This window comes from Hordeum vulgare, chromosome 7H, assembly GCF_904849725.1.
Source record: "Hordeum vulgare subsp. vulgare chromosome 7H, MorexV3_pseudomolecules_assembly, whole genome shotgun sequence".
Classification (NCBI taxonomy): domain Eukaryota; kingdom Viridiplantae; phylum Streptophyta; class Magnoliopsida; order Poales; family Poaceae; genus Hordeum; species Hordeum vulgare.
Window position 1 is genome coordinate 184,182,100 of NC_058524.1, and position 20,396 is coordinate 184,202,495.

The 20,396-nt window shown below is 44.8% G+C and overlaps 4 protein-coding genes across 6 annotated transcripts; 1 reads left to right on the plus strand and 3 right to left on the minus strand.

Annotated features, from left to right (window-relative positions):
• Positions 1-1,006: 1,006 nt before the first annotated feature.
• On the plus strand, positions 1,007-5,483 carry LOC123411123. 3 transcript variants are annotated; one of them, XM_045104053.1, is made up of 12 exons: positions 1,007-1,669; positions 1,775-1,902; positions 2,545-2,605; positions 2,748-2,861; positions 3,220-3,351; positions 3,451-3,570; positions 3,768-4,162; positions 4,240-4,339; positions 4,439-4,498; positions 4,589-4,675; positions 4,768-4,896; positions 5,020-5,483. In XM_045104053.1, the coding sequence occupies exons 2-12, from the start codon at positions 1,844-1,846 to the stop codon at positions 5,317-5,319; spliced, it is 1,557 nt and encodes a 518-aa protein (XP_044959988.1). In that variant the 5' UTR covers positions 1,007-1,669; positions 1,775-1,843; the 3' UTR covers positions 5,320-5,483. The 3 variants fall into 3 exon arrangements, with proteins under 3 accessions (XP_044959988.1, XP_044959987.1, XP_044959989.1); XM_045104052.1 differs by having other exon boundaries at positions 1,009-1,669; positions 3,759-4,162; XM_045104054.1 differs by lacking the exons at positions 1,007-1,669; positions 1,775-1,902 and having other exon boundaries at positions 2,545-2,609; positions 3,759-4,162.
• A 60-nt stretch (positions 5,484-5,543) lies between these two features.
• LOC123411124 (transcription termination factor MTERF6, chloroplastic/mitochondrial) lies at positions 5,544-7,230 on the minus strand. The gene is made up of 2 exons (XM_045104055.1): positions 7,085-7,230; positions 5,544-6,718 (listed from the first exon to the last, which is right to left on the minus strand). The coding sequence occupies exon 2, from the start codon at positions 6,702-6,704 to the stop codon at positions 5,703-5,705; it is 1,002 nt and encodes a 333-aa protein (XP_044959990.1). The 5' UTR covers positions 6,705-6,718; positions 7,085-7,230; the 3' UTR covers positions 5,544-5,702.
• A 628-nt stretch (positions 7,231-7,858) lies between these two features.
• Positions 7,859-9,717, minus strand: LOC123411125 (tetraketide alpha-pyrone reductase 1-like). Its single transcript, XM_045104056.1, has 6 exons — positions 9,582-9,717; positions 9,324-9,490; positions 9,007-9,201; positions 8,747-8,909; positions 8,418-8,610; positions 7,859-8,287 (listed from the first exon to the last, which is right to left on the minus strand). The coding sequence occupies exons 1-6, from the start codon at positions 9,700-9,702 to the stop codon at positions 8,146-8,148; spliced, it is 981 nt and encodes a 326-aa protein (XP_044959991.1). The 5' UTR covers positions 9,703-9,717; the 3' UTR covers positions 7,859-8,145.
• A 367-nt stretch (positions 9,718-10,084) lies between these two features.
• Positions 10,085-13,918, minus strand: LOC123411126 (rootletin). The gene is made up of 3 exons (XM_045104057.1): positions 12,519-13,918; positions 11,103-11,789; positions 10,085-10,984 (listed from the first exon to the last, which is right to left on the minus strand). The coding sequence occupies exons 1-3, from the start codon at positions 13,632-13,634 to the stop codon at positions 10,397-10,399; spliced, it is 2,391 nt and encodes a 796-aa protein (XP_044959992.1). The 5' UTR covers positions 13,635-13,918; the 3' UTR covers positions 10,085-10,396.
• Positions 13,919-20,396: the final 6,478 nt, after the last annotated feature.

Genomic DNA, 20,396 nt, shown 5'->3' on the forward strand with positions numbered 1-20,396 from the left:
CCCCGCAACGACTGTATGTCTCCCTTTCCTTTTGACGACGTCCGGGTTGATGAAGGCCCTTTCGTGTCGTCTCTACTTTTTTACCTGCCGGCCGGTTTCCGCGCGCGCCTTGCCGAGAGAGAGCTTTCCTCCCTCCTCTTTCACTCACCGCCTTTCACTGCTATGCAAGTATGCATGCAATCCTCTTAAAAAAAAAGTATGCATACAACTTCAGCCGGTCCCATCATCCATGACACCCTTTGGGCCCCCATCTTTGTCTGCCTCTCCTTAACTAAATTGGTCTCCATCTTAGTTGTCCTGCATCTACTGTAGCCAGACACCGGCGTCGTTGCAGAGTTTCTTTCCATGTGTAAGTGTAACTACTGGAAACCAACAATCTCACCATCTCCCGTTCTGCTGTGTGGTAGTAGCGGTATTGTTTACCAAATCGTTGCGATGTTTCCAGCACTGTTAGCTAATAGTATAATCCAACTGGCTGGCTTCCGGTACACCAAACGTCTCCTGTAAACTGCAAACGGAACGCACGCATCATGCATGACCATGCACGTAATAATGAATGAATGGGTTAGCTGAAGCTCCGACGAGACGCCTGGCGAGGGAAGGCATGCGCAGTGGTTGCGGTGGTTGCGGGCCTATTAATTGTTTTCACTCAAAAATGGGCCAAAGATGGTAGCAACACCCCAACCTAATCCCCGGCTGCTCGATCGCCCTGCCCCACGCCCACGCCCACCTAATCATGCATACTCTTTCTCCCATGCAATGCTTGATTCATTTTCTTTCTGAGATTTTTTTTCTGTCTGAATCATGGTTTCCTCATATTGATTTTCTTCTTGTTCCATAAAATACTCTAAGAAAGATGACGATTACTCTGTATTCTAAAAATTAGGTCATGACTGAATTTCGAAACATATGCAGATCACTAGCGAGATTGGGTACCGGTCACTGTCCACCATGGAGCTGCTGTGCCGTCACTAAAACCTCTCACTACAGATATATCCTAACCCCTATCATTGCGTCCACTTCGCCATTACATCCCTGTTTATAGCCGTTCGCCTTTCTCTGTTCTTTTAATGGAGGAATCAGCAGGGGAGGGAGACACACTGATAGGCGCCACTGCTCCATTTTCTCTTCTTTTCTTCTTCTTCCTCGCTCCCTCCCTTTTAACCTCTGCTTTTTCCTGTGAGTTTTACCACCCTTTCACCGCACCGTATCTTCCCGCAGGGCGCTAGCTGCTGCATTTGCTTTCCCTTTGCTTCTTTGGCCTCCGTGGGTCAGCTCACCTCACCTCGTCCTTTCGCTAACCCTTGGCTGCTCCTCTCGATCGTTCAGTCTTAAATACCATCTCCTGCATGCATATGGCCCATGATTATATTTATCTCCCTATGCCTACATACAACTGCCAGCATTAGTGCGTCCTCTGCTCATCATTTCTGTTGAGCCAAGCTTCGTTGGTTCTTGCTTGTCTCTAGTACTCTTGTCCAACAAAACTCTACTTTTCCTTTCAATTTCTTTTCTTTTCCTTCTCTGTCTAGTGGAGTAGAGGTTGGAGCTGGGAGAGGTAGAGAAGGTTTCTCATCAGTAGAAGCTGATCAATCATAGCCTCCTTAAGTTCTTCTGAATCCATTGGCAGCTTGTAGTACGCAGCAGTAACTCATGATACCCGAGCTTGGTGAGTTCATTAGCTGAGTGATTAGATGGCTTCCTCCTTCTCTTCACCTAGCTATGGAGAACTGGTACTGATTGCAGTACGTGCTTTGGCCTCGATGGTTGGCAGGTTCTTGGTGACTCAAGCAGGGGCTAAGCAAAAGCAGCAGCCAAGGAGAAGGAGAACTCAGCATTAGCCATGGAGACGCCAAAGGCTGGCCACTCGTCTTCTCGCCTACACCACCGGCACACCCGAAGGTTAGTATGGTTGCACATGAATCAATCTTTTCAGCATAGTGTTCATACAATTTGTTCTTTTCTAGTAGTTCTTCAGGGTAAGCTCTTTCTTTCAGTGACATGATAACTGGTAAAAAGGTATAAAGAGCAGTTGTGACCGAGCATACATATATGCACGACATTCTAGCCGTCTTGATCAATATTTACATATATTTTCTGCTAATTTTACGTCTACTCCCTCTGTACCCAAATAATTGTAGTTGGGGGAAACTAGACAATAATTATTTAGGTACAGAGGAAGTAGTTGGTTGTATTAGCATCATACTATTACCGAAGCCATGTCGTAGCAACGCTGATGTTTTCCCCTTCTATTCTGAATCTAAAGGGGAATACCAATGTAGACAGTTGTACTTGCCAAAACATTTTCCAGGACCGTGCATGTTGTTTCCAAATACTCTTGCAGTCTTGCTAGTCCTTTTGACCAGAAGAACATTTTATTTGTTTTCTTTTTCTTTTTTTAAATGAAAGAGCATATTATCTTTCAATACAAAAGATATCCAGTTTTTGCATTTATTTACTTCTTTTGTTTTTGAACAAACAGTTACTTCAAATGAATATCTGCCCGATTAAGTTATTTTCTAACTTCGTTTCTTATATTTTCAGTGTTGCAAGCACACATGGAAATCTATCGGACATAACCCCGCGATTTTCGTATAACAAACCTGTGGGTAATCTAGGCTCACCTTTTGTTTTTGCTCTTACTGATAATTCTATGTTGTATTGCACACAAAAATAGTAATGCTATTACTCTTCAGATTCTACTTTCTTACTGTTTTTTCCTCCGTCATGCTTGCATGATCGCGCAGACAAGCAATCAGGATAATATTCCCCATAGGAGATACTCACTTAACCTAGCAGAGCAGTTTCAAGACCACCCCATGATTACTACAGCAGAACAAAATGAAAAGGCTATGTCGAAGGTTTGTTCCAGATCCAAATAAATTATTTCATGATCTCAACGGCCTAATCGTTTCCAAAAGCTATAGTAAAGCTGTTCAATGCAGGTCTTGTAACCGTACTTTATAAAGCCATCATCATCTTACCTTTTCTCACTACCTTAAGTATATCACTTTTATCAACAAAATGATGTTTGTCATATCTAGGGAGTTGTAACCAAGGCCATGAGCCATGATTACGCTCTCTCCTATGCTCAGGAACAGTGTTTCAGCTTTAAATTTTAAATAGGACGTACTGAAGAAAATTAATAACAAGTTAATCTCTACATGCTTGCTATGCCGCCCTTTAACCAAGTTATGATTGTTCTTGTGGCGAATGCAGCCTATTGCAGAATTGGTTTGGGAGATAGCGGCCCTTGAGGAGGAAGTCGTACGAAGGGAACTGCATTTGCTTTCGCTCTACAGGGCGACGTTTGATCAATACCTGGGTATCTCCCCTCGTGTTTCTGGTCAGGTACACACTCCGCCTGCCACCTTCGAAGGATTTCAATGTTGGGACTTTATACTGCATAGAAATTCAGAGAGCAGATACTAAGGCTAAAGTTATGGTCAGGTGGGTCAAGGAACGCACCGTCAAGGCAGCAGAAAGAAAGCTGATGAAGGTGCTCTGCGGTTGAGAGACATCAAGGAGTCAGCCTCCTACAACCTGCCAACAGTTTCAGATTGTAGACATGTATGGACGGTTTTTCTTCTTCGTCCATTCAGTATTCACCATCAAACTATTCAGATTAATCCCTCAAACTCATGCCAATATTATCAAAACATTTTCTTTCTTTCTTTGAGAATGCAAGCTTTGAGAATGCCAATATTATGAAACCTCCCAAAGTGAGATAATCTGATGCAGCTTTCATATCATTGAAGTATTCACAGGGACTGCCAAGATCAACTTCAGGCCATTCTAGTCTTGCAAATTTCTTGAGTGCTTCCATTGCTGAATATGTGCCCAGGATTGCATGCAAGCTTTCGGAGGACATTCTAAGATGCATTTCCGCGGTTTACTGCAAACTTGCGAGCAGCCCATCACAGGATGTTGATTCCGAGACTTTGTCAACTCCTTCCTTCTCTTCCGCATCGAGTACCTTTTCTCTAAAGCACCGTGTCGATAGTTGGAGCCCCCGACTCAGCTGCAACGTTGACGCAAGCTCTGACAAATATGGTACATTGAATGATAATAATGACCAGTACAGTGGGATGATAATTTTTCCAAGGATAAATATTGATGCAGACAAGTTCGATTATGCCTCTAAAATGCTTGAAACAATCAGGTAAGCAGCTCTGCAAATGAATATGGAACACAATAAACAACTCTTCATCTCAGCATCACATTTTTTCTTGGTCTCAGAGCATTGATAAAGCGACTTGAGAAAATCGACCCTACAAAGATGGCACATGAGGAGCAGCTCTGTTTTTGGATCAACATCCACAACGCTTTAGTGATGCATGTAAGTTCAACACTGATAACAGCTCTACTTTAAATGTCTTCATGTTAACCTCAAAATATATTCATGTCTAACCCGCAGAGGCAACTTTAAATATGACAGGCTTTTATGGCTTACGGACTTCAGGACAAACGCATGAAAAGCTCAGACATGATTCTGAAGGTATACAATTATCAAAATTTGAGCAGCTACATTGTCATCACTTGTCATATTTGAACTCTTATTAACATTACTTGAGAAATATGTTGTCAGGCTGCATATGACGTGGGCGGGCATTCAGTAAACTCACAAATTATTCAGAACTCAATTCTTGGATGTCAATCCCATCGTCCATCCCTGGTATGGCATGCACCTACATTGCAGTTTCCATTAGCAATACAAACACAATCAAAATTAAAAAGGAAAAGGCGCTAACAAACTAATGGTCACAGTGGGTTCGCACGCTATTTACTCCCACGAAGAAATCAGCATCAGGAAGCTCCACACATCCATATGCTCTGCGTCAGCCAGAGCCGCTTGCTCACTTTAGTCTTTCCACTGGAACATTTTCAGATCCACCTGTAAGTTTTACAGCTAATGCTAACATTTTAACTGCAAAATGACCACATTATTCTTACTGTAAGGAATCTCCGCATTTAACGGTAAAGTGATCACATTATTCTTACTGTAAAAACTCTCTGCAGGTAAGGTTGTACAGAGCCAAGAAACTGCATCATCAACTGGATCAAGCCAAGACTGAGTTTATTAGAGCTAATGTCATGGTCAGGAAGCAGATCATCTTTCTTCCCAAAATCCTCCACTACTATGCCAAAGAAGCAACACTGGAGTTGCCTGGTCTGATTGAGATGGTATGCAAGAGCATGCCTGAAGCCCAGCAAAAAGAAATAAATAAATGTCTTAGGAGGAGAATAGATAAGTGTGTTGAATGGTTGCCCTATAAGTCTTCTTTCAGATACACCGTACACAGGAACTTGGCTGAGTAGGCACTGTATTTTGCTTTCCCAAATTGTGCTTGTAAGTAATGAACTGGAAATCATTAACTGGTGTGCGTGTGTGTGTAGCTGTGTCATTAGGTGACTGTGATGGTATTTTAGGGGAGTAAAGTTATGCATTTGAAATGAATAGAACATGACAGCTAGAAAATTCACATGCTTTGCTTGGAAGAAATATGAAAATAAATACTCAAGCCACTTGTTGAAAGAGGCAGTTGCACTGAACATCCGGAAAACATCCGGTTAAAGCAAAACACTTGGATTCTCAATGCCCAAAATGTTCAAGAAACAACACGACCAATGGTACAAAAATAAAACGTTCGCCTGAATATAGAACATGCTACATGGGAACTGAAGAGACGGAAGATCAGACCCTAAGCTACTGGGATCAAACCAAATTTCATGGCAAACTTCTTCTGATTACAGTCGAGCATCTCACTGAGACTGCACGTTGAGTTCATCCGCTTGAGTATCTTGTGGCGGTACTCCAGGCTCCTCTTGAGACCATGGTGAAAGAATTGGGGGTAATCTACCACCTCGCCCTTGTCCCGCCCCATTTCTTCAACCAGGAACTTCACCCTTGGCTCCAAGCAATGCTTGATACTCTTGATGAGAACAGGAGGGTATCCAGCCACCAATTTCATGATCTGATCCTTGCTGAATCCAGCGCTCTGCAGGAACACGAAATTGGGGCGCAGAGTCTTGTCGACATCTCGCGACAGTATACTAGGGAAATTCATGATGACCCTCTGGAGATACGAACCCTGCAACCCGACCGCGGACTTGAGGAACTCGGCAGTAGGACGCAGCCGTTTGTCGATGCTGTATCCCATGATGTATGGCTCCTTGGTCAGGATCTTGCCGATCATGCCCTCCCTGTCGATGCCAAGGCCGACGAGGAAGTCAACCGTCTGGGAGAACTTGGCCTGGATGCTGTAGCTGATGAGGCGCGGGTTAACCATGAGCAGCTTGGCGAGCTGCTTCTCGGAGATGGATAGCGTCTGGAAGAAGGCGAGGAGAGGGCAGAGCTTCTCCTCCACGCTGTGGAACAGTATGGGCGGGAACTTGATGATGGCCTGGGCGATCTCCCCGGGCTTGGCCTGCAGCGTGGTGAGGCACTGGACCGTGGGGATGAGCTTCTCGTTGACGGACATGGTGAGCACCTTGGGGCACTTGGTGACCACGTACCGCAGCTTGCGCTGCTCGATCTTGACGTCGTTGAGGAGGTAGTCCCAGACGCCGGAGGCCTCGCCGGCGTCGAGGTTGGGCAGGTTCCTGCACCGCTTGGACATGCGCCCGATGGCCTCCTCGTCGAACCCTTTGTCCCCGAGCCACTGCGTCAGGCTCTTCTTGGCATCGCCGCCAACGCCGGTCATCGCAGGGCTGATTTCTGCACAGCAACCGAAATGCGATGAGGCATCATACATGCATGCAATGCCAGGCCATCGGTTTAACACATGGCAGCGAAGCAATTCGTCGAACACCGACAGTGCACTAGAGTAGACTAAGGGCGTCGAATCGAACAAGAAGGCTCAGTTGGTCCATATCATCATACGCAAACACTGATCTGATGGTACGGAAAAGGCGTAATCCGCTGCGGTGCTAAAGGGGGAGCGGTCGCGAAACCATGGACATTGCTGTGTCCAAGGATGATTGCTGGACCATGGACACAAATCTACGGCATGGCGGGAATTGGGTGCTACCATAATCGAAGGCATACAGCGGGAGGGCGATATTCGATGAGGGAGTAACCCACCTTGTGGATCCAGATCGAGGGGGGACGCAGAAGAAGCCGGGAATGTCAAGTGTGACCGCGGAAGAGGAGGATAAGGGAGGATGAGGGAGTCCTCCTGCCTGAGCCTGAGCCTGAGCCTGAGCCTGAGCGAGTGCGCTGAATGCCTAAAAATGGCTTCTTATCTGCGTTTTTCATCGATCGACGGCATGTGTGATTTGGATTTAACCGGTTTGGGCCGGGGCCGCCTGGTTGGCCGGGCTGGCCCGAGGGCTCAGATAAGACCTAACATGGGCTGGGGAGCTCCTACTCCAACTGGGCCGGCCCAATGGTGAGGTGCTGTGGGCTGTGGCTACCTGTCCATTGTAGAAAGTTTTTTTTTAAATTCGGTTTTTCCAATGAAGCACGGGAGGAAGTACTTTTAAAAAGAAAAGTTTTTTGTGAATTTGAGATTTTTAAAGAAAATTGAACATATTTAAAGCGCTTATGATTATTATTTAAATTTTAAGCACACATTTTTTTTAAATGAACATTTTAAAAGAGTAGTACATTTTTCATCCCTCAACTTATCATGAAATGTTTTCTTTAACTGTCATCGGGGGGGGAGAGACTCCGAACCTGAATATATTTCAAAATTATTTTGTTTCAAACTAGACAAGACTAGAAGTAAAGTAATCCCGTCACAAGCCGACGTGAACTTTGTCCTCCACCTTCTCAAGGCGATGAGACCGCAGCATGAGATCCGCAACGATATCCCTGATCATGGGGTGAGACATCTACATTTGTATCTAACAATGATTTTTATTCCCTTTGTATCTAAATAATTATAGTTAAAAAAATAGACTAGTTTTCTCCAGCTACAATAGACCACTTTGACCATGAGCTAAAAAGGATGAAATATGGCATGTAATGCAAGATGGAATACATTTCATTTCCTTCTCGTTCGTGACTGTTTGCAGAGTGGCAAGAGAACACCCAAAGCAGAAATTAAGGCAAGGGGACGCATTCTTCTCATGTAAATAACTGAAATGCTTCTAGAGAGCAGGCACCACGGCCTCATCCCCTCCGGCTCATGCTCATCCTCATCACGCGGGCAGATAGCCATGCGCCTTGAGCGACTTCACCGAGTCGTCGAACATCTCCTCCACGCCTCTGAACTCCAGCCCCAGCTTCCGGATCTTTGACGTGTTGTAGCCGTACGTCTGCTCCCCGTAAATGTTGGGCAAACTGCACACAAAATTTTAGAATGATGATACAGTATACGGAGTATATGCTAACAAACTAAGGCTGGCCGTGTTCAGAGGAGCAACAGCAATGATGATGTATGCTTTTTCCGGCGTGGTGGCTGGTGACTGACCTCTTTGGGATGGGGAACGACGGGAACCGTTTCGCGAGCAAGGCGACCAGCTCGTCGCTACCCAGAACCGCCGAGTTGCAGATGTACCTCCCCTTGGCGTCCGCGGTTTCGTAGACCAGGATGTGGCAGCTCGCGACGTCGTCGATGTGGACGTACCCCATCCTCCCGAAGATGGTGAACTTCTCCGTCTCCCCTGCGACATGAGATGATTCCGATGACGTGAAAATTTAGGACCTTATTAGGTGTGTGATGGGTAGGGTAGTGGCATAACTTCAGGCTGGCATCTCCAAGAGACATGAACAGTCAGGTCAGCAGAAATGTTAACATACCTTTAAACAAGCCAAGGACATCTGAGGCGGTGGGGCCTAACACGGGGGAGAGGTTAGGGCCGACGACGAACGTCGGAAGGACGGCCACGAGGTCGATGTTGTTCTCCTTGGCGAACTCCCAGGCTGATTTCTCAGCGAGGATCTTGGCGACAGCGTACCATATCTGCCAGGCACGTCGAGAAGAAAACCAACCACTCTTCAGATAAATGTTTGGAAAGAAAGATATATCGGCATAGAAATGAAGCATGGTATTCATTTACCTGGATGCTTTCGCAGAACTCGACGGAGCTCCATGATGTTTCATCCAGCAGCACGTTGGGGGGGAATTCAGCTTCATCTCTCAGCCTCACGGTCGACGACGACGACGTGAGGACAACCCTCTTGAGAAATGGATTCTTCTTGCAGGATCTCAGCACGTTCAGGGTGCCGTTTATCGCCGAATCAAGCATTTCTTCCTGCGATTGAAGTGGCATCACATGTCTGTCAATTAAGACCCACCGCCACAGGACATCTTTACCTTCCAACATGGGTAAAAAAGAAGATGTGCAGTGAAGTGATCATAGTTAGTATAGCATGCCTTGGAATCAGCATTGGTGATGATAGGCGATGCAGTGTGGAAGACACCCTCGCAAGCCATCACGGCATCGTCGAAGCTCCCTTCTTCCAAGAGGTCAGCCCTCACGAGCTCCAGCCTCTCCTTGGCACCAGCTAAGTTCCAGAGGTGTGCTACCTTCTTCTGATTGCCTGTCCAATTAGCAAATAAAATGTGCCTGTCACGTTGCTATCACTTTGAAGAAGAAAGAAGAAGGGACCATTGGAGTGAGAGGACAAGGACCTGGGTCTCTGACTGTCCCTAGAACATGATACCCGGACTCAAGAAGCCGTTTGACAAGCCAAGAGGCGACGAAACCAGAGGCTCCAGTGACACACACCTTGCCCTTGGAAGTATTCGCCATTCTCTGAAGCTGGGGGTGCTCCTGAAATTTGACACATCAACTTATATATGCAACATGAAGTATATATTGTAGAAGTAGAACAAGTAGAAGGGCATACTTGTGTGTCACCCCCTTTTGATGATTCTGTTGGGCAGGTAGAGAGTAGGGTAGACCCACCAAACAGGTTAGGAAGTTCACAGCTTCCACGCTCCAGTGCTTTGATCAAACCAGTAGATCACAAAAGATCACATCTCACAAGACCTGGGAAATCAGTCTACCCAGGCACAGCTTTGCCAAAAGGAAAATACATCCACGATTTATTTGTGGTAGTTTGCTCATCCAATTTATTTGTGATTCTGGGAGGCCCAAATTTATTTGTGCATCCAATCACTGCAACATGTGATGACAAAGCAGAAGAAGCTTTATTCATGGATATATTATCCTGATTACATTCTGACTGATAACCAGCACAACAAAAGAATTACAGTCTTAATGTACACAAAAATGAGGGAGGAAGAAAATTCCTCAGAGTTGAGAGTATGCAAAACAGGTGGTATACACTCAATTTACACTACTCCTGTTTGGAGTAGACCCCAGATGCCGGTAGCTTAGAGGAACAATGAGGTAGGCATATTGGCCGGGAGGAGGGTTCCACCACGGGGCAAAACTTTACCAAGTGTATCAAAGAGCAATGTCTAAAAGTCCACTATCCAATTCATGAATCAAGGGACAGGCCAAAAGAAGATGCCATCTCAGCCAAGTGCTGCCATGTTGAATTCGTTATGAATGCTATAGGAACTACAGGCTGAAATATATACTCGTCACTATCCGGTTGGAGGTTATACAATGTTTTGAGTTCCAGCGCTTTAGATTCCGCGGCTTCAGCTTCTTTGCGTAATATCTCCAGTTCTTCACTGTCATCTGTTTCAGTTGCAGCAGTCAATTCTGCTCTAGCAGCAGAGGAGTCCAGCCGGAGCCTTTTGTAACTTGCCATGGCTGACTCTTGTTCTTTGAGCACAATAAGCCCTTCGCACTCCTGTATCTTGTCAGTGGTTGCTGCGATATCCTTTTCTATAGCCTCCAGATCAGTACCAGCTTTCTCCAATTTAGCACGCAGTTCTTCCTTCTCAGAATTCAGTGCTTTTGCCTCTGCAGCTATTCTCCCTGCTTCCTTAAAGTTCCTTGCAGCAGCAGCAACCTTCTTTTCAGCCTCTAGTTCAGGGCCTCTTTTGTCAATAAAGCTCAGCTTCTGCTTACATGTAGCTATCTCCTGCTGTATGCCTGCTCTCTTTGAAGATATCTCCTGCAGACCCATCAATTAAGAAATATTAGGATCTTATCAGCACCGAAAAATATCTCGGTATATACCCAATGTTCTTTATCAGCAAAAAGAAATCATTTAAAGAATACATGTTTTGTACCTGAAGACTAGTTCTAGCATCAGTTGTTTGTTGCCTGAGCATTTGGATGTCTTGCGAAATTTCCTCCTCCATTTTCAATAACCCAATTCTATCCTGCCTTGACTTCAAGATTGATGATGCAAGCTTCCTTCTGATTTCAACTGATTGTTGGCAAGCTTTTGCTTCAGAAGAACAAGCATTGATGATTTCCCGTAAGTCTGAGTCTTTCTGCTCTGCTGAAGAGATGCAGTTGTCGATTTCATTCTTCTTTAAGACAAGTGCCTCGGTATCTTGATCAATTTTAGCTTGGGATTCCTGCAAGGAATTGATCTTGATGTCAATATCTGACTGGGAGCCATGAAATCTGGAGACCACCGCACTAATCCTTTCTTGAACCTCCTGGATCTGAGCATTGTTTTCAGCTATCTCTGCTTCTTTTAATCTCACCAACTCCAGCAGCTCAGCTAATTCCACTGTGAGGGTATCTCCCTTCTTACTTAGCATGTCCTTTTCTCTCTTATCCTCTTTAATCAAATGCTCTACTGAACCTTCTAACCCTGACCGTGCTGCTAAAACCAATTCTGTTTCAACCTCCATCTCTAACTTACTTATTTGTAGTAACTCCATTGATGTTTGCCACCCTTCTATTTCTTTCGAGGACATCTCTTCTGCTTGTTTGCTTACGAAATTAGCATGCTCCGTGGCATCCTAAGAAAGACAGAGCTTGAATGTTAATGAGCTAGAAGAACAGAAACTGAAATGCAGTGAATACTTTAGAGGTTCATAATTAGTTCTTGTCGAAAATCTCGCAACATAGATTACTATATCTATTTAACTATCACTGTATTCAGGTAGATTTCAGATAGTTGCCGGTTAGTTTCATAATGGGAATAACTCTAACAGACAAACCATTCCTTGGCTCAGGTAAACATGGACACTGGTGTCCTTCGCGATCATATAGAACTGCTCAAATTTATTCGTTTGGGTTAGTCTAAAACTTCAAACCATCCTTATCTTTCACAACTATCATGCTGTTCGAACAGTTCAGTACCTTTTAGATACTTATTATGTTGGAGTATTATGCCAATGGATTTTGATGGAAGCGATGGCACCATAATAGTGCCATCAATACAATGCATGTATTATGATATCATTAAATCAGACATTATATTGTATTACTATATAGTGTAAAAGTTAATTTCAAATAGCACCATAGAAGTCTCCACTAATGTTATCCAATAAAAAAATATAAGCATCAGTAGATACTTAGTGTGAAAACATGCTTGAGTAGCTCTCTGGAAATACTAGGGTTGATGCATTGAAAGTCTACCTATGTCAAAGTGTTACTTAAAAGGATGCCTGAATTCAAGGAAGTGCATCTAAAATTGACATTACCGTTTTATGAAAGGTGAGTAAAAGAACGTGCAGCTGATTTACCTTTGCAAATTGCTCCAGAAGGGCAGCGGCTTCCTCCTCCACGGCTATGCGGGACTCGAGCACATCCTGCAACTCCAAATCCACGGAATCATAATCAAGCTCCGCATCACGCAGCGCAGTCAACAACCGATCTTTGTCCTTCTCCAGAGCCGCAAGGGAGTCGCTGATCCTCTCGGCCCTCTCAAAGTCCTCGGCCTCGCACGCCTCCTCCAGCTCCCTCTCCAAATCCTTGTGCTTGGATGCCGCCGAACCGACGTCCTCCGCAACCTTCCTCTGCCTACCCGCCAGCTGCCTCCTCTTGGCTGCGACAGCAGCGGCTCTCTGCTGGACTGAATCAAGCTTGCTAGATACTTGAGATCTAAGAAGAGCCAGCCTCTCCTCGATCCCCACTACTGCAACTCCAGCCCCTCCAACATTCTTGTCACCATCTTCTTCTTTCCCCTCCTGTTTCGAATCCAAAGAATTGACACTGACTGCATCCAGAGAATTGGCATCCGGATCCACCACAGCTGCATCTTCCTCACCGCGATTACCTAGCCGGTCAAGGTACTGGACGGGGATAGGGGGAGCAGCGTCATATGCAGAAGCATCGGAGAGGCTACTACTACTACTGGCAGTACGAATAACAGTAGCCGTAGCCGCAGCGGCGGCAGGGGCGGTGGTGGTGGCGATTGGCGCGGTAGGCGGCAGAGCGGGGGCGGTTTGAGGCGAGCGGCCGTACCCGATGCGCACGGCCCTCTTCTTCTTCCGGAGCTGCGACGAGGAGGACGGCTGGCGCGAGAGGGCAGCGGCGGCGGGGGCAGGCGAGACCGGCGAGGCGGGGCGGTGGTTCTGATCTTGGGCTTGGGGTTGGGGGTGCTGGTGCTGGTCCTGGTCCTGGTCTAGTGGAGGCTGAGGAGGGGCGAGCAGGGTGAGATCGGAGAAGAGGTCCTCGTCCAGAGGCTGTGAGGCGGCGCTGGACTCGGCGTCGGAGGCGGATGCGGCATCGGCGGGAGGGGTGGGCGGCTTGGGGGGTTCGGGCGCCTCCTCGGCCGCGGGGTCGGCGGGGGCGAAGAGGACCATGCCCTCGAAGAGCGAGTCGCCGCCGTCGCCCCACCCGCCGTCCTGCGACGCCATCGGCTCGGCGGCGAGCTCTAGGCTCTAATCTGCTGCGGCTGATGGATCGCGGGAGGGGGAGGACGCGGGGTGGACCTGTGTATGTGTTAATGGGTGCTGTGTGTGCTGCTCTAGACTCTAGCGGATCATACTCTACTACGAGTACCTTGGCTCCGATGCGGGAGAAACCCGGGTTAAACTTTTGTCGCGTGCGAGATTAGACGGAGAAGCCAGCTGATCGCATGATCCTCCCCGCCCACACGGCAATCCATGTGCTGAGGATCGACTCAGACCGCAAAGTGTGTCATCATCGTTATCAAATAATCAGAAACAATACACACGAATCGTTCATGTGTCTGTCGTTCGTGAGGCTTTGCATCCGTGTGTGTATTCATCATCGTCATCATCATTCAAAAAAAAGAGAGTACAACACCGAAGATGGCACGACCAGTTTACATCGTCAATGAAGATGTGACTCAAACAACAATAACTATCTTTACTTCTTTTTTTTTACGGGATCAAGACTTGTATTATTTTACGATCCCGAAACAAGAATGGTACAAGTTTGTCGAAGATTTAAGCGATATATAATCTCATGAACTTGTGCAAGGAATGATCAATGTCATCACCTGTGATCAAGGTAATTGCAACCGATGAATCCATCTCGACAACAATGGAAAGATCTGAGCACTGAAGAACGAACGATAGTCCTTCCATGCACGCACGTAACTCCACCTTCAAAGCATCGCTGCACAAGAACAAGGCTCTGCATGCCGCATAAATGATCTCCCTGACGAATTTCTCAATATCATCCCTACACCAGCATCTTCACTCGACACAAGGACCCATCGGTATCCAGTTTCACCCATCCATCCCTTGACAGCTTCCATGTGGGTCATATGACCTTAGGCACCGACACCTGAATGTTACCGAGAGACGCATACGATTTCCCTTTAGCTGGATCCACATAAGTGTTCGTCGTGATGGCCTATAGCGATTCCAAGTAACTCTCGAGAAACCTGATAGAGACCTCCATTGGAGGAGCAGGTTTGGCATGGACCATCTAATTACTGATATACCAGCTCCTCCAGAAGATCATTAGTAGCATAGTCTTCTCAATTGTGCTTCTTTCCACGGGAGCATGTAAGAGCCATTCCTTCCCACAGTTTTGAAACTCGCGGATTCCTGACAACCTCCATAGCTTGGCCATTGAAAGGTACAGATCTCTCCCATATTGGCATCGGATAAATGGGTGGAAATTATCCTCTTCCTCCATTCCACACACGATATGAACTCGAAGTCTCTAGTCCAATTCTACGCTTGTTCTTCCAAGTCGGTAGTCCATCTGTTGCCAACCTCCAAGCAAAGTTTGTAACTGAAGGTTGTGCATCACATTTCCAGATGTACTTCCAGCATACTCGATTCCCAGACGGCAACGAACTAGATGAGGACACATTCCCCCGATGCAACTCATCAAACGCGAGATGGTACGCGCTTTTAACAGTAAAATTTTCGAGTTTCTCCGGGCCCCCAAGCAATGACATCATCTTCCTGTCTCGGTGAAGCTCTGATTTTTAGAATCTCATCAACATCCGCATCAACAAAATATTTGGTGACTAGCTCAGTGTTCCACGACCATTTTTGTTTAGCAGCTCAGACATGAAGCGTATACGGTAGGTATCTTGTCGTGAGATAGGCTTGTAAGAGAAGGGCCGAAGGATCCAGCTCTCTCGCCATACTCTTATGCTTCGTTCGTTTCCGACACGCCAAATGAGACCTTTTTTTAGCAGCTCCAGTCCGTAACCGATGGCTTGCCATGACGATGAGGCATTACCCGTAAACACTGTGTCCTTAAGTTTACCGTCAAGATAATAGCGTGCTTTAAGAACTTGCGCACACAGGCTTTTTGGTCTGGTGATGAGCCTCCAAGCTTGTCGAGCAAAAGAGCCCGATTGAACAGGAGGAAATCACAAAAACCAATACCGCCCCTATCCTTTGGCTGCAAGAGATGATCCCACCCTTTTCAATGTACCTTTCTTCTGCCTTTCGCCGAACCCCGGTAATAATTCCTCACCATTCTGGTAAGGTCATCACATACGAAGAAGGGAAGTTTTCAAAAACCCCATTATGTAGGTCCGCAACGCTTGCGCAACTGGTTTGATTAGGGTCTCTCTCCCTGGTTGTGCTAACTGCCCGTCCCCCATTGAACAAGTCTTTTGCTAAGGCTTGTTTGTAGGTTTTGGAACTTGCCTTTCGACATTCCCCCCTTGGAGTGGGTAGGCCCAAATATTTCTCTTCAGAAACCAGGCTCGTAACATTGAGAGCATCCCGAACCTGCTCCTGAACTTGGACAGGACAAACATCACCAAAAATCATGGAGCATTCGTTATAGTTAAGGCTCTGACCTGTAGCTGCACCATAAACATCTAGCGCTTCTTTCACACATAGAGCTTGTTCTCTAGATGCCTTAAAGAAAAGCATTGTGTCATTAGTAAAAAGCAAATGAGAGACCCCTAGCGCTCGTCTGCAAATTTTAACTAGATCAATCGCTCCAATCTGAACTTTACTTTTTAAGATGGCAGATAAGCCATCTGCAACAAACAGAAATAATAAGGGTGAAAGGAGATCTCCTTGCCATAGCCCACACGACGGTGCAAATGAATCCAAGAGAGTTCCATTTAATTTAACAGAGTATCTCACCGAGGTGACACAAGTCATTATCCAGTCGATCCATCATTGAGATAACCCTAGCTTTTGCATCACTTGCGTAAGGAAATTCCAATCCACACTCACAGAAACTCTTTGTGGGATCTTTTTCTTGCTTAATGTAATGGATACATTCAAAGGCGACCAGGGCATTGTCCGTGATCATCCTACCCGGAATAAAAGAACTTTGCTCCACTCATATCAGATTATCCAAGAGTGATCTCAACCGGTTTACCATGCACTTGGATATAACCTTATAGATTACATTGCAGAGACTGATGGGCCTGCAACCAGAAATCATAGCAGCGTTATAATTTTTGGAATAAGGACAATAGAGGTAGAATTGATTCCTTCATGCATAATTCCAAGAAATCCTCGATAGCAGCAATAACACCCTCCTTTAGGCCTTGTTTGGCACTGGAGGCTTTCAAGCCCCAAAGGGGCTGGGGATTTTCAGGGATTTGGTGAATCCCTCCCCTTCACCAATCCCCTACAATCCCCTACATTCCCTCCCACCCCCAGCCCCAATATTCCCAAACACATAAAATTGTTGTTTGGCTAGGGATAGCCTTTGGATGCACAATAGAATAAAAATGTAATTTTTATCACACCAACAGCATGTAAAAATGTGACTTTTATCACAACCATCATTTCACATCTGGGCCAAATAAAAATAATTATGACAGTTGTCAATTACAACAGTTCATTCCAGCAACATCACCATCATTTTTCACACCATTGAGTCAAATAAACCAAGAATATCTCATCTAGGCTAAAGAAAAAGATCATGCCATCATAACAAGTCAAGTATGGAAGCAGCGCATACGGGGTGGAACTTTCATCAAAGGCAAAGAATCGTCGTGATCTTCTGAACTCATGAACATGAAGGCTGAAGGGACACACCTACAAAAACAAAGCAAAGGAGTATAAATCAGAAGTTGATCCATCCACCATTGGAAGCACGCAAGAGAAACAACAACATATCGAGCAATGGCTATATATGTGCTGAAGATTGCACAGTACCTTCAGTGCCTGCTCTACGTTTAAACTGAAACTGCAGCTTTGGGTTGATGGTGTTATCGACATACAAATAGAGAGGGAATAAATCATGCATGGATTGAAAAATAAGAACACAATTTCTGTAGGCTTAAACATGTAATTCCTCCGCGGTTCATGTTCACAGTATGGAAAACTAGCTGGGTTGACACAATATCATGTCCAAATCGTATCGGTGAGAACGAGAACAGTGACACAAAGACCCAAGGCAAAAATGTAAAAAAGGACAAGCCTTTGCATGTTGAAAATTTTGAAAAGCTTCGCGTAAAGGATTTGATATAGCACTGGCATCTCAGAGTGAAAATAGAGAGAGAGGTCTGGAGAAACACACTAAAATCCTGGCCTTGCAAGAAAGTAAGAAAAAATGGCCTTGTTCCTTGATCTTTGAACTTTATATTCATTTGTTCTTTGCAGTTTGAATATGCTAAGCTCTTCTGCTGCTTTGCAGATCATGATAATTCTATCTATCCTACCTATGTAACTTAGACAGCCTAACACATGCACCTCCTGCCTAACTTAGCAAGGCTAACTGAACTTACATATATATGTATATTAGAAGAGAACATATATACTCTCTCTTGTCTCTTCTTGGGAGACATCAAGCTAATTAATCCTGATGAGATAAACGACACCAAAGACTTAAAAAAATGATTTTGCGGCATCCAAAAGCAGGGCATGCATGGATTCAAAAGCAGGGCATGTATGCATAGAAGTTTCTGGACCAAAATCTGTGATGATTATTGTGGACATTCCAATTAATGTGATGCATATTAATATGTGTTCACCAATCATGTGTTGGCTGAATTAAGCAAGCAAGAAACTCTAATATCAAGCAATATTCAAGAACCAAACCAAGCAAGCAAGAACATTATGAACCGATCCAATATTCAAGTTCCAAGAAAGTTTACCTCTTCTAGGTAGCCAACTCATCCATTTCGCTCCGAAGCCACTCGACTGCACTCGCTTCATCCTCGGCAGCGGAAGTGATGAAGGTTTCACGGTTCTCAACATTTTTGAACACCTTATATGCTCTGGCTCTCTCATGGCGTGCGATGTCTCCCATCTTGTGCACTAGAGAAATGCACCTGCTGATGGAGAATTCATGCCCATTTGTTGATCCAGCACTCTCTTTTGTCAGCAGGGCGATTTCATCCTCCGCTTGTTTCTTCTTTATGTTCACGTACTGCTACATCACTTCCACCATCGCATCTCCAGTCTTCTTTGCCTTCTTTGCCTCCTTCCGAGGCTTCATTTTTGCAGCAGCAGGAACCCTCTTTTCACTAACTTGTTCATCAGTTCCTACAGGATCAGCGTCTGCAACCCTCTTTTCACCAACTCTAGCAGCAGCAATATCCTCTTCCTCCAGGATCTGCAATTCATCAGCATCTACCTCTTCTACCCGCTCTTCTTCAGTCTCATCCTCCACTTGTGTAATACCTGGTACTTGTGACAGCCCAGCTTGATGTGATCGTTCAGAAGATATGAAATTGTAATTTCCTTCAGCTGTATGGCCTGCACAAAGAACATACTGAGAAGCATTAAAAATTATGCTTCTCCATACATAACACCCATAACTAGCAGCAAAATGTTAAAATTCAGTTAATTTGCAAAGTTCAGTGTCTTGCTCTTCCGTGTCTTGCTTTTTGACGAGTTAAATTTTGCGGCCCATGTGCAACTTCAGTTAATTCTGCTGTAGAACTACTATGATTGCTTTTGCTTTCAATGAATTATATATACCTATTTATTTAAAACCAGGTATCAGATGTACTTAACAATCTAATTAAATTCAAGATTCAAGACACAAAACTGTAATAAGTGGATGCTGGCACAAAATTAGTGGCGCATCCAACTATATGCCTGGGAGAGATCATGTTCGACTCATAAGTGTTTCTACAGCATTCATCATTCATGTAATTCTTCAGTAATTTTCAGTGATGGCAAAATACTGCTCGTATATCAAGCTATCAACTAAAAAGTATTGGGAGCTGGTGCATTTCCATTTGCATTTGCATTGCAAAATTCAGTCTATGAAGTCAGACCACAAGTAACAGAACTAGTAATCAAATGGCTTCCACCCTAACTAGGAGAACTAGTCAGATATCAAATGGCTTCCACCCTAACAGAACTAGTAACAGAACTAGTCTATGAAGTGTTAATTTATGGAGGAAATGGCTTCCACCCTAACTAGGAGCAGCAGTATTAATTTCTTCAAATTATGCTTACCATCATATAAGTCGCCTAGTCTGTCATATAGGGGGAAAGATCCTCTCCTGAATTTTCCAATTCTTTTCCATGTCTACAAACAAGAATAGTGAAAATGATTAATACCACAATAATACCAACTTCAAGCATGGAGCTGTCGTTGCAATGTTGGTAAAGTAACTTACTTGAATCATATTTTTCCAAAGGTTTTCATCGGCAATTAGTGTGCATCTAACATCATCCCAGCTAACACCGCTTTGTCTTCGAGCCTCCTTTAGAGCCCTGTAGTCCCTTTTCATTTCTTTCTCCTTCTCTTGGATCTGATTCTTAGTAAAGTTCACACAATTCCTACAATTGAATAGCTTGACCATCTGGTTCCATGTTTCACTTCCCCAGCCATTGTCACCTCTAAAACAGGGATCATCATGCTCATGAAGCAAATCCACCAAAGACTTCTCAAGTCCTCGGTTCCATTGGGCCCTTGGCTTGTCAACTACACAAGCACAAGTATTAGAGAAGTGCAGATGAAAGAAATATGTTTCAAAAGATACAAGTTGAGACGCAGGTAATATGGAAAATACCTCTTGGTGAAGTAACCCTTTTCATTGCCTTTGGTGAAGGTTTTTTCTGCAAACCTTTCCTTTGCATCAAGTTGAACTTTGGAGAACCTTTAGCATACATATCTTATATGATGAACATGTAAGATAACAAAGAGCTCATTATTACATGATAACAAAGAGCATCATAACAAAGATAACAATTATTACTAGAATCAATCTTACGTCATTCAAGTATTCATAACAAAGGGTTCACTATTAC